At 41.0% G+C, this 12,460-nt stretch overlaps 1 protein-coding gene across 2 annotated transcripts; it reads left to right on the plus strand.

The window, feature by feature from the left end:
• Positions 1 to 2,418: 2,418 nt before the first annotated feature.
• On the plus strand, positions 2,419 to 12,460 carry RPS6KB1 (ribosomal protein S6 kinase, 70kDa, polypeptide 1). Of its 2 annotated transcripts, XM_009084128.1 has the most exons (14): positions 2,419 to 2,463; positions 3,345 to 3,465; positions 3,800 to 3,868; positions 4,280 to 4,427; positions 5,025 to 5,082; positions 5,705 to 5,805; positions 6,698 to 6,788; positions 6,999 to 7,089; positions 7,401 to 7,508; positions 7,805 to 7,867; positions 8,633 to 8,710; positions 10,071 to 10,178; positions 10,654 to 10,766; positions 11,677 to 12,460. In XM_009084128.1, exons 1-14 carry the CDS (start codon positions 2,432 to 2,434, stop codon positions 11,912 to 11,914), a joined length of 1,419 nt encoding a protein of 472 aa, XP_009082376.1. In that variant the 5' UTR covers positions 2,419 to 2,431; the 3' UTR covers positions 11,915 to 12,460. The 2 variants fall into 2 exon arrangements, with proteins under 2 accessions (XP_009082376.1, XP_009082377.1); XM_009084129.1 differs by lacking the exon at positions 3,800 to 3,868 and having other exon boundaries at positions 2,420 to 2,463; positions 11,677 to 12,289.

Genomic DNA, 12,460 nt, shown 5'->3' on the forward strand with positions numbered 1-12,460 from the left:
TCTGTTACCCACACTACATGCAGACACAGTGTTTGACAGCTCAGAGCGTCTCAACCTGCAGGAAACAGCTCTGTGTGTCACCTCAATAATCAATACATACTTGGCTTCCCAGAAGGTCACTTGCATCACACAGTTGGTGCTGCCAAGAACAGGTTCTGAGGTGGCAAGAAAGTTGAGTTTGTTCTGCCTTCAGTTCCAATAATTCAGTCTTGGGGAACAATTAAACCATTCATTGGTTATTGTGGATCTAAAAAAAAAAAAATTGCCGTGAGTGAGGTTTTTTTATGGCACAACAGTGGATGGAGGTTGGGAAACCTCCTTTGGTTCTCAGGTGCCTTCTGGCAAACAGGTAACAGGGTGAGAATGGACTTGGAATCAGAAGAGAAGAGCAGGGAAGAAGGGGAACACCAGGAGCCCTGGAGGGGTTTAAGGAGGGACTGGATGTGGCACATAGTTCCATGGTTTAGTCAACAAGGTGCTGTTGGGACATAAATTGGCCTTGATGATCTCAGAGGTCTTTCCCAAGCTGATTCATTCTGTGTGAGGGAGAGAATGTGTCAGTGGAAGTTCTCTCTGTAGGTGGTGTGTGTGTCCCACAAGGTGCAGAAAGATTTTGCAGCTCAGATCAATAACCTGGAAGGGAGCAAGGTGTGAAGTCAGGGCTGATGTGTCTCATCCCTGGTACTTCCCAAAAGCCTGATGGGAACACAGATCAGCTGTAGTTTGGGATAGGCACAGCCATGGTAGGGAATCTGAAGGATGGTTTAAATGCAGAGTTTCCTCCAAGGCCACGTGGTGGTTTGCACTAATTATTATGGTGAAAAACTCCGTCAACCTTAATTTTTGTGTTTGTGCTGAATGAAACAATGTATAGGCTGAAGGGGCTGCTGTCTCCACTGCCCTTCTTGGTATTGAGAAATGAGAAGGAGCCCTGAAAATAGCAGAGTGGTATTTAAAGTGAGTTTTGGTCAAGTTCATACCGAGAATGAAACCCAAAGTTCACAGGAGCAAGAGAAGCACATGCAAAGTTTGCCAGAGCCATTGGGTAACGTGAGGAGTTGCTCTGGGAACGTGATGGATGTTTATCCTCTGTGTTTGCTGAGTTTTTTTAAAATTCATTTGTTGGCATCTAAGAGTGAGGCCAAGGGCAACTTCAGTGGGTTTTATTGTGAAAGAGATGCCCATAAGTTGGATTTCTCTAATAAATGTCATCAGGGGACATGAACTGACAACTCTGTGAGCTGGAAACAAACTTGATCTTTTGGACTCCCTAATTGCCTGTAGTGCTCCTAGGTGGAACCAGGAGTTAAATTCCCCTGTGATTCACCCAAAATAAACCAGCCTCTGTGAACTTTCATGTTTAAATGTTTTGGAAGCTGTTGAGAGTTTCTAGTTTGCTTTGGTTAGTGTTTTCACTTAGATAATATTTTAAACACTCTCCTTGGCTTGGGCTGATTTTCCTTGTGGCTCTCTGAATTTCACACATGGCTCAATCCTCCACGTTCAACCTGTAGGTTCCAGGCTGTTCCCCACTAACTTGCAGTTGTTATTTGATGTACATACTGTTAAAAATAAAAGCTGGGAGTGTATAATCTGCAGCTCCCTAGGAGCTTTCCCATCCAATTCTATTTGTACTCATTCCAGCTGTCTGCTTGCTTTGCACTTCTTTTGCCATGTAGAGCCACAGTGAGAGGGAAGTATTATCTTGCAGAAGGGATCAAGTTGAAAATTCTTTGAAGAAAATATCTCTTCAAAATTAAACTACATTCCTTAATGGTGACTGGTTGGGATGCTGAAGTGCTTGAACCTTCTTTAGGAATATTTGCATGTATTAATCTGTCGAATTATTATTGGTCAGATAAGGTGTTGAACATCAGAGTAAAGCTGAATTCTCTCATTACTGTTTGGCTTGGATTATTACCAGGATAGAATAATAAAACCTCAGTAGATTATTTGTTTCTAGTACATATGAATCCCAGTTCATCTCATCACATAATCTTGGTGATTGCTCTAATTTGCATAGCACTGCAATAGGGCTTGAAAATTTGTATGTAAGAGCAGTTAGAAGGAAAACTGCAGCACCTTAACACTTTCCCAGTTCCCCTGAGGCTGTGAAATTGCACCTCTGATAGTTCAGTGGTGTGTTAAAGATGAAGTAACAGTTCACAGTGCAGGCAGGTAAGACAGTGATTCCCTGGTCACTGTTTGAGATGTGTGGGAGAATTGCAAATCTTGCACAGAGTTTTGTAGGTTTTTTTACCTTCTGCTGATAGATCTGTTTAATTATACAATAAATGTAAATACGGATGTACGTTTTTAATACCAAGTTGTAAACCACATCAGTGCCTTTATTTTTAATGATTTTTTTTTTCATTTTATAATTCAATCTTTCTTCTACCCTTCTTACCCCCAGGGTCAGTTAAGTGAGAGTATGGACCATGGAGGAGTTGGCCAATATGACCTGTAAGTTGCTGCTAGATAATTCTGTATTTCTGTACCATTCATGCCAACTGCACAGAACTTCTAAGTTTATTGCATTTGTTAAGCTAAATAGAAATTTTTGTCCTTCTGGTTCAATTTTGAGTTGTTTCTAGACACTTCACTATTTCTTCACCTTAAAATTTGTATCTTGGAGTGAAATAATCATAATAAAACCAAGTTCTGGTGGAACTTTTTTTGTCTTTTAATCCTTGTTTGTCCTAACCAATCTCTTGTACTTGAGCAGTGTTTGTAATGTGGCTGTGTGCAGTGTCTGCAGAGCACTGTGTGTCCTGGTCATGCTCTCAAGGCTCTGGTTGCAGATGTGCAGAGCAGTGTGAGCAGAGGAGAATTCAGGGGTTAGGGGATAGATACCTTCAGCACTGCCTTCCCTTACAGATCCCTGATTGCTTCAGCATGTTCAGAGTGATGAGACTTCATTTGTTACAGCTTTTTCTGCAAGATATTTGTGTTCTGGAAGCCTCACCATGACTGTTAGAGCTGCTGAATGTGATCTGAAACTTAATCACACCTGAGAGCTTTGCCTTGAGATTTCGGAGAAGTGTCTAAGTCAGTTTGAGGCTTTGATCTTCTAAACTTAATTCTGGTGTAGTGCAGAGATGTACTATGCATTAAAATGAAGGGATTTGAAGGAAATGTTGATCCTATAAGTGCTCCAAATTTGCAGGTAAGCTCTGTGCAAGTTGCAGCTCAGAGCTTTGCACACAGCTAAATACCATCTCTGGTGCTGAGAGCTCTCTGTTACGTCACACAGGCTGTGCTTTCCAGGGAGACATTTGTTTGCTTTCATGGGGTCATTTTTGAGTATCAGGTGGTCTAACATCTCTTGTTTTGGTTTTATCCAGTGGCATGGAGCATTGTGAAAAATTTGAGATTTCAGAGACCAGTGTGAACAGAGGCCCAGAGAAGATCCGACCGGAGTGCTTCGAGCTGCTGCGTGTGCTTGGCAAAGGAGGCTATGGCAAGGTGAGGAGCTCCTTTCTCCAGGAGAAAATCTATTACTCTGTCAAAGTGCTCCCTTGGCAAGCTCTGAGCTTTCCATCCTGTCTTCTGAAAAGTTCATTCTGCCAGAGGGTAACCTCAGGGCTGCCAAGGTTGCTGTGGTGGGACCAAGGTCCCTGGCAGAGCCTCGCCAGCTGGAAATGTTCCAAACTGGTTCTGGTTCCAATTAGCACTTCTCTCTTCAGGCAGTGTTGTATTTTGTGGATGATTTCACCTCTTCTTTTGCAGAACTTGTCCTTTTTTAACTTCTGACAGCTAATGCAGCTGTAATATTTGAGTGTTTTGTGTTGCTGTTTAGGTGTTTCAAGTACGAAAAGTAACTGGAGCAAACACTGGGAAAATATTTGCCATGAAAGTTCTTAAAAAGGTAATGTTCACATTTCACTCCTGTCTGAATCTTGAAAAAATCTATCCTTCCATTTAGCTTTTTTTTTAATTTAACATACCTAAAACTAAGATTGATTATGCACAGAGTTGTTACCTAGGTACAGTTGAAATTAGAATTCAACATTTTCTGTCCACGTAGTTCTTAGTAGCTCATTTAAATAGGTCAGAAGGTCCCTCCTAACCTGAATTATTGTGTAGTTCTGTGAAATAAATAAAGGCTTCAACTTCTGCGAGTTATGTTATGTCATGTCTCTCATGGTATATATGTATTGTGAAATTTCATGTCTTTGATGATATTTCTGACTCATATGTAGTGCTGTGATTTAATGAATTCAGTATAAAAGTGCTCCTTGTTTAGCATGTTGTGCTCACCTATCTCTGCTTTTTATAGGCAATGATTGTAAGGAATGCCAAGGATACAGCACACACAAAAGCAGAGAGGAATATACTGGAGGAAGTGAAACATCCCTTCATCGTAGACTTAATTTATGCCTTTCAGACTGGTGGAAAACTCTACCTCATCCTTGAGTATCTCAGTGGTCAGTACATGAAATTGTTACCTGCTTCTTGGTGTCTTACACAATCAGGAATTTGGGTCTCTTACCCTGTGTGTGAAAGGGCAGTTAACAATGGGCTTAAAATATAAAGTAGGTTAGTGTTAAAAATACATAGAACAACAGAAATAAGCTTTGTAACTCAATGCAATGAAGAGGAGTGAAACACAAAATTATTACTTTTTCATGACAGTACAGCAGAGGAGGGTTTTAATACTCTTGTTTCCATTTTTGTAGATTTGTACTGTTTGTATGTTACACTGAGATTCTGTACAGTCGCAGAGGTTTAGTCCCTCTGTATTTCAGGCTTGGGGAAACACACAGACTAGAAGCAATTTTCTCAAGCTATAACAAAAAACAGGGACAGAAATGCAGTTGGCTTTTTCAGCATCTGATGCTTTAGGTTGCTGCAGTTCTGAGGGTAACAGAATAGTGAGTTTTCATTTGGTTTTCTTTTTTGTGGAACAACAATTTGTACAGCAGGAAAAAAATACCTATTGCTTACACTTTTCCTGGAAAACAGACTTTGAGTGACTAAAAATGATACTTTTATTGAGTATAATCTATTTTTTCTCATGACAGGAGGAGAACTATTTATGCAGTTAGAGAGAGAAGGGATATTTATGGAAGACACAGCTTGGTAAGTGAAGCTATTTTTGTAAATTAATAGTTTGGGTTTTTTTCCAAGTGTTTAAACTATATATAACTACTCATTCATTGCGTAGTGTAGTGAAAAGAGCAGTTCACTGGCTTTGGGGAAGATGTCTGTGTTCTGTACTTACCAGTTTGTGCTGGTGTAACTGCACCCCAGAGTTCAGTGCTGGTTGCTGAGTGAGGCTCTATTCCATAGGGCTGTGGTCAAGGAGGTGTTTTGGGTGTTGGAGAAAAAACTGTAAATTGCTGTAAATGCAAATTTTTTTCTTTCTTGAGCCACACACAATTTTACCAGTTGCAGAATTTCCAAGTCCCTGTAATGGCTTTATTCTAAGCTTCATTTTCAAATGCAGATTGCCCCAAGTATACTCAGTATAAGATCCCTACTGATAGGTAAACCTAATGCTTATGGCATCAGTTTGTAGTTCTTGGACTCTGTGTGACTTTAGGCAAATTAGCCTCAAAGGCATCATTGTTTCTCATTTCTTTTTTCATACACTGCTAATGATCCTTTGAAGGAGCTGTTGCTATGTACATAATAGTCTTAGTGCTGAAGATGTTTTGCATGATTGAATATGTCTAATTTTGTGGCATATGTTTCCTTTCAGCTTTTACTTGGCAGAAATCTCAATGGCACTGGGGCACTTGCATCAAAAAGGAATCATCTACCGTGATCTGAAGCCAGAAAATATCATGCTTAATCATCAAGGTAGAAATCTAGTAATGAGTTGGGTTACCAGTCATTTGAAAACAGTCCTTCAAAGGTCACAGCTCCTCACTTGTATCTGAATTTCCTTACAACAATGGCAGGTTCCTTATCACTCTTGCTATAACCAAAGAACTGCCAAAGCTAATTGCCCTCCAACACAGTTGCTTTGGCTTTAATAGGCCCCAGCAAGCTCCAAGTGGATAGAGCCAGGCATGTTTTGCATGTTTGACTTGCTATTTCTGCACCTCTGGAATTGTTCTTCTGCTGGATCGTTGTAAAGTACATAAATGTTTGTGTCTTCAGCACAGACTCAGTGACATTTTAGTCAGATGGTAGGAGAGGCAGTTTGGGTGCCACATCATCTGTGGCTGCAGTGACTTCCCTTGCTGCTGACACTTCACCTGACAGCAGTTTCAGTTCCTGAATGCACTGTACAGTGCCTGTGTGACACTGATCACGCTGTACCGCCCACTCTTTTCATGTTTTCTTAACTTCTTTATTTAGTGTAGTTTTTGTACTGAATTATTCAAGGCACTGCAGTTTGTTGAAGTCTGTGAACTTTAAAGAAAGCAGTAACATTTGATAGCCAACTTGGAGCTGAATGATGCTGTGCAATCTTTATGTTGAAATACATTTGTGAATGAATTTTGGGGTACTTTTGTTTCTCTTCAAGTGCTAACACTTTGTTATGCAGGTCTAAGGCAGAGGTTTTCTCTCTGTGTGATTACCTCACTCTGTTTTATGACTGTATTGCTCTGTCAGACCATGGAAGATATGTGGAAGTAGTTCAGAATTACTACATATCCACATTAAAAATCCTTTTCTTTTTTAATGTTACTTATCCAAATGTCAGAATTCTGACAAGTCTTAAATTGTATCTCTTTAATTTCAGGTCATGTAAAACTGACTGACTTTGGATTGTGTAAAGAATCTATTCATGATGGAACAGTCACACACACATTCTGTGGAACAATTGAATACATGTGAGCTGCATGATGAGACAGAAAATATTACTCTGGGCTGGGGGTAGTGGCTAATTTGTGCCTTGTTTAACTGTTGGTTCATGTGTTCAGTCACATTTATCAAGGAAATTTTCCCTTGCTATGTGGGGGTTTGTTTGAAAACTTGGAGTCAATACTAAACTAGTTAAAATACTTGTGTAACTTTGATTTATTTTTTTTTTCTGATTACAGGGCCCCTGAAATCTTGATGAGGAGTGGGCATAATCGTGCTGTGGACTGGTGGAGTTTGGGGGCATTAATGTATGACATGCTGACTGGAGCAGTAGGTGCACAGTTATAATTGCATGTATTTCTCTTTGTAGCTTTTGTAGTTCCTTGTATCCCAATTCAGATGCATGTGTGAATTCATACAAACTACATAGGTACAGACTGCAAGTATATAATCTGTAATAACTAAAACACAGCTCAAGTTGTGTTGACTGCAGTCAGGAGCTGCTGTTACCCAGTGACTTGCAAGTTCTATTTGCAGTAGTTTCACTTGCTTTATAAATAAATATCTGAAGTGAGTTCTGTGTACACAAATAAGAGATCTGAACCAGTCCTTGTTTTCCCTCCTGTCCCAATTGTTTTCAGCCTCCTTTCACTGGGGAGAACAGAAAGAAGACAATTGACAAGATTCTCAAGTGTAAACTCAACTTGCCTCCCTACCTCACACAAGAAGCCAGAGATCTGCTTAAAAAGGTACAATTTCAGTGACTGCCAGTACTGCACATGTGTGTAGCAACCAGAAACATAATGATACCACTGTGGCTGCTCAGTCCAAGCTTGGTGTGTTACTAAACAGCTCAGTCTTGTGCTGTGTGGGACAGAAAGTGATTTTCCTTGAAAATCCAAGTGTTTTCTAACTCATGCAGATTTTGTGATGGTTCTGTGTTGATTCTGCATGGGACTCGGTCAAGTGAAGATTCATGTCAGGAACTAGGCTAGTCATAACAGCACAACTAATCTTGCTTTTTTGGATGTTATCTCTCATCAAGCTGCTAAAAAGAAATGCTGCCTCACGTCTAGGAGCTGGGCCCGGAGATGCTGGAGAAGTTCAGGTAACTTTTGCACTTAGAATTCTTGAATTACCTCATTGAAAATCAAACAGCTTTGAGGGTACATCAAGGAAGGAGAGTCTGTCTTGAAGGGTGATGAGCAGAAAAGCAGCCACATGTGACAGCTGATCAAGATTGAGTGCTTTAAAGCTTAACATAAGCAGCTCTTTACCTATTGGGTAATTTGAGATTTGGAAAATAACTTTTATTCTTCCTGCTAGTTGCACAATGCTAATTGTGCAGCTCTGGGAGAGCACTGATACTCGTGGCAGTCTGATGAAAAACCTGCCCTTGCACTTACCTCTTTCAAGGGCTAAATGTGGCATAACTAAAATCTAAGACAGAGGTTTAGTTGCTGTTGCTTCCAGCTTAACTTTTTTTTTTGGTGGTGACATTAACAAAGTATTAGAGAGTCCTTCTTATTTCACAGTTCTGATATTTTGTTATTAATACAATGTTTTGCCATGATTTTTAGATACCTAACTTTTAAAGCTGAGAATGTAGAGTTATTCTGCATGGAAACTGGCTTTTTTAACATTCTCAAGGAAAACATTTCAGGGATGTGTGTTGTCTGACTTGGAGGTGTGGGATCAATTTTCAGCTCTTCCAGCTACTCTGATGTGCTGCAGAACATGTTACACTAGACCCCTATGTGACTTTGGACAGAAAGACCCCAGAGAAGGGGTCAGAGAAGATGTTAATTGCTCAGTGCCTGTGATTTGTACCCCAGAGGCAGATGCTGACTCTGTGCTGTTGTACCTCTTGTAGGCTCACCCATTCTTCAGACACATTAACTGGGATGAGCTGTTGGCACGAAAGGTGGAACCTCCTTTTAAACCCCTATTGGTATGTACTGGGAATGCTGGGAGATTATTCCTTGTTTGCCTTTAGGAAAGGTCTTAATGTGGAATCTAAAACTTAAAACCAGTCACTTCACAACCCTAAGTGCCATGGATTCCTGGTACTGTAGTTACAGGTTAAACTGAGGTGACAGATTCAACTCTTGCCACAGATGGCCGAGCTGATCTCCCACCTGATCAGTGTCAGTTCCTCCTGCCTCTAACCTGCAGGTTAAACAGACTTGCAAGTGCAATTCACTCTCAATTTCTGCATCTGAACCCTAAGCAGTAAGTCAGGACTTAGCTGAAACTCAGATAATAAACAGTTGCCAAGCAAAGGGAAATGAAATCCCCTAATTTAGCATTTTCTTTGCTTATTAACATTTGCACATCTTGTGCAGTAGTTAAAGCTTAGCTCAAACCAGTGTGAGGAAAAAGTCTCTGTTCTCCCATTGTGTCTGGATGGTGTGGGGTGTCTGTTTTCCCTCTGGGTACAATTAGCTGCAGCAGCACTGGGTATTGCCACCCCAATAGTTCCTTTCCACCTACTAAAATTCTCACTTTCAACTGTCTTAGGCATCACCAATGTTGAGCAATCTCCAGCCCAGAGACTCCACACCTTTTTTTTCCCCCCCTCATCCTTTTGAATGGCATTCAGAATGACACAAAACTTGATGGTTCCAAATTAATTATCTGACTACAGTTTTGGGGTTTTCTGGTATTAGCAGGTTTATGAAAGTTACTTGTACAAACCAGGTGGTTTTTCCCAATGTGCTTCTATGGTTGCATAGTCACATGAATAGTTATTCCTTTTCCAGCTACACTGAGGAATGGGAGAAGGGATCTTGGAATTACTGTTGTTCTTTGTCCAAATGAAACAATATTCTTCATAGTCACTGACTCCAGAGTTGTCCTTTATCCCTCACAGTATAAACATCTCTGTATCTGCAAAACTGGGATGAAATTATCTGGAGAGGCTTCCAAAAACTCATAGTTACAACTGTTCTATACTGGTTGTGACCGAGGGCTAAACTTGCAAGGAAACTGACATTGTATTTCTAAAAAGTTTTTGTTTGTAATTTGAGAATTTTTTTTTAATTTTATTTTTCAAGGCATCTTTTTAATTTGTGTTCCTTTTTGATCCATAATTTTTGCCCCTCCCCCTTGCCTTTATTTCTCAGTGTCAGTGCCCATAGTGACCTCCCACTGGCAGCGACAGGATTCCGACACCACTCCAGGGTTTTACTCCAGCAGAGCTCTGCCAAAAACCTATGGAATGAACTCCAGCCAGAGGCCACACTGATCATCGCTAAGCCATTTGGTTGATATCTGTAATATAAACCCTTAATCATTTTGTTTTTGCAAAGCAATCTGAAGAGGATGTGAGCCAGTTTGATTCAAAGTTTACACGTCAGACACCTGTTGATAGCCCAGATGACTCTACTCTCAGTGAAAGTGCCAACCAGGTCTTTCTGGTGAGTGAGCCAGGGGTGAGGTTTGTTACTGCACACAGGGGGGACTGGAGGTAAATCAGTTCTGGTGTGACATGTTTATGGGCTTTGGTTGTTGCTGAAGTTTTCTTTACCCACCAAATGATTCTTCCTTTGTGAAACATCAGCGTTCTGCTGCAGAGCTGTGTTAGGAGCACTGGGCATGGCAGTGCTTTCACAGTCATGCAGAGAGAACAATGTCCAGTCCAGAGAGCAAAAGGAATTAAATTGACTGTGCCTGTGGGAATCTGTGCTCTGAGTCGAAATAACTGGGGTGTAACACCAGGCTGGGAACTCCCTAAAATCTCTGTTTGTTTCAGGGAGTCGAGTTCCTGTGTCTGCATTTACTCTGCTTTTTATCATTTTCTTATCACCAAATTCACATGTAACAACCCTAACTGCACAAGTGTAGCTGTAAATCTTGCCTGGGAGTTTCAGTTCCTTCTCTCTTGTCTTGCAGGGTTTTACCTATGTGGCTCCATCCGTACTTGAAAGTGTAAAAGAGAAATTTTCTTTTGAACCAAAAATCCGATCCCCTCGCAGATTCATAGGGAGCCCCAGGACACCTGTCAGGTACCTTGGTTTGCTTCTTTTTCTTGCTCTTCGATTTTTTCTTATACTTTTTGATAAGGAGTTGAAATAAGTCTGCACTAGAAATAAAAACTGCAGCCTTGCTTCTCAGGAAGTCTGAAATCAGTAAGTTCTCACTCTTAGGAGTGCAGGATCAATCCTGTTTTACAAACTGCTTCGTTAAACACAAATTTATGGTGTTTGGCAGCACAAGAAGCACTGATTCGTTGCTTTTCCATGCTGATACAACCTCAGTCCTGGTGACTTTGGTACATTATTCCCCTAAAACCATTTCAGAGCATACTGAGTACTTTGTGCTGCTAAAGAGTTGTATTAGTACAGAAAATCCCTTCTGCAGTGATCTAGAAATACATCCTCACAACTCAGTGAGAGAGTTTTGCTTTCCATGGCAGAAGCTGGACATGGAAACTGTCTCAAATTTCTAGCAGTGGAAGGAAGAATTAGAAATGCCTCTCAAAGGCATTTGAATTATAAACCCATAGAATCATCAAGGTTGAAAGAGATCTCTAGGATCATCAAGTCCAACCATTAAACTGTCACTGCTATAACCCCTGAACTAAACCTTCAGGACCACATCCAGACACCTCTTAAACACCTCCAGGGATGGTGACTCCACCACCTCCCTGGGCAACGTCCCAGTGCCTGAACAGCCTAATGGAAAATTTTTCTCCTGATACCTACTCTGACTCTCCCCTGTCTCAGTTGATGTCCATTCCCTCTAGTCCTGTCCCTGCAGACATGACAGAAGGGACAATCCTTCACCTCTCTACAACCAACCCCCTTTGAGGCAGTTGTAGAGAGTTGAGTTGAGCTTCCTGCAGAGTAACAGATACACCTCAGTGCTCTATCTCCATCTCTGACTTTGTTTTTTCTTCTATTTCTTGTTTTCAAGCCCTGTCAAGTTTTCCCCTGGGGAATTCTGGGGAAGAGGTGCTTCTGCCGGCGCGTCGACCACTCAGCCACCTGTGGAATACCCAATGGAGACGAGTGGAATAGAACAAATGGATGTGACAGTCTGTGGAGAGGCTTCAGCACCACTTCCCATCCGGCAGCCAAACTCTGGGCCATACAAAAAACAAGCTTTCCCCATGATCTCCAAACGACCTGAGCACTTGCGCATGAATCTATGACGACACCATTCTCCTAAGCCTTCGAAGGTGGCAAACCAAGAACAGACATGAGCCCCCCCATGAAGCTGAAACATGAGGGGCTTGGATGGTTTACTTTGGAAAAAGTGACAGTATCAAAGAGTTGGTCATTGCACAGAGAGACTTGGAAAGCAAAGGAGAAAAAAAAAAAAGGATTTTTTTTTTCTGTCAATCAATGGTGCATAAAAAAAACAAAAAACTTTAGCAAATGGTATTGCAGAACTCTAGGCACATCATCTTAACTGATTCCAGTGACATCTTCTCACCTTATCAAGGATTTTTCAGCTTGAGAGCTCGAAACTGACAGTATTAAGGGTCAGGATGTTGCTTCAGAATCACTGGTGTAGTGGTGAGTGTGTCGAGGAGGGTTAGCCCTTTCACTAGGCAGAGTAGGAAATGCCTGCAGGCTTGCAGCTGAGCAAGCCTGCTTAAGTGGTTTCCTACAACGGGGTGGAATCAAAGATGAAAGCTAAAACTTAAAATTGGTATTTCACATTCAAAACATAATGAGTTTTTTTTATATATATA

Source organism: Acanthisitta chloris, unplaced genomic scaffold, assembly GCF_000695815.1.
Source record: "Acanthisitta chloris isolate BGI_N310 unplaced genomic scaffold, ASM69581v1 scaffold33601, whole genome shotgun sequence".
Taxonomy (NCBI): domain Eukaryota; kingdom Metazoa; phylum Chordata; class Aves; order Passeriformes; family Acanthisittidae; genus Acanthisitta; species Acanthisitta chloris.

Coding starts and splice junctions, on each gene's coding strand:
- RPS6KB1 (XM_009084128.1), top strand. CDS start 2,432: ATGGACCATGGAGGAGTTGGCCAATATGACCT. Junction 5,083..5,704: donor TTTATGGAAGACACAGCTTG/GTAAGTGAAGCT, acceptor GTTTCCTTTCAG/CTTTTACTTGGCAGAAATCT. Junction 6,789..6,998: donor TGTGGAACAATTGAATACAT/GTGAGCTGCATG, acceptor TTCTGATTACAG/GGCCCCTGAAATCTTGATGA.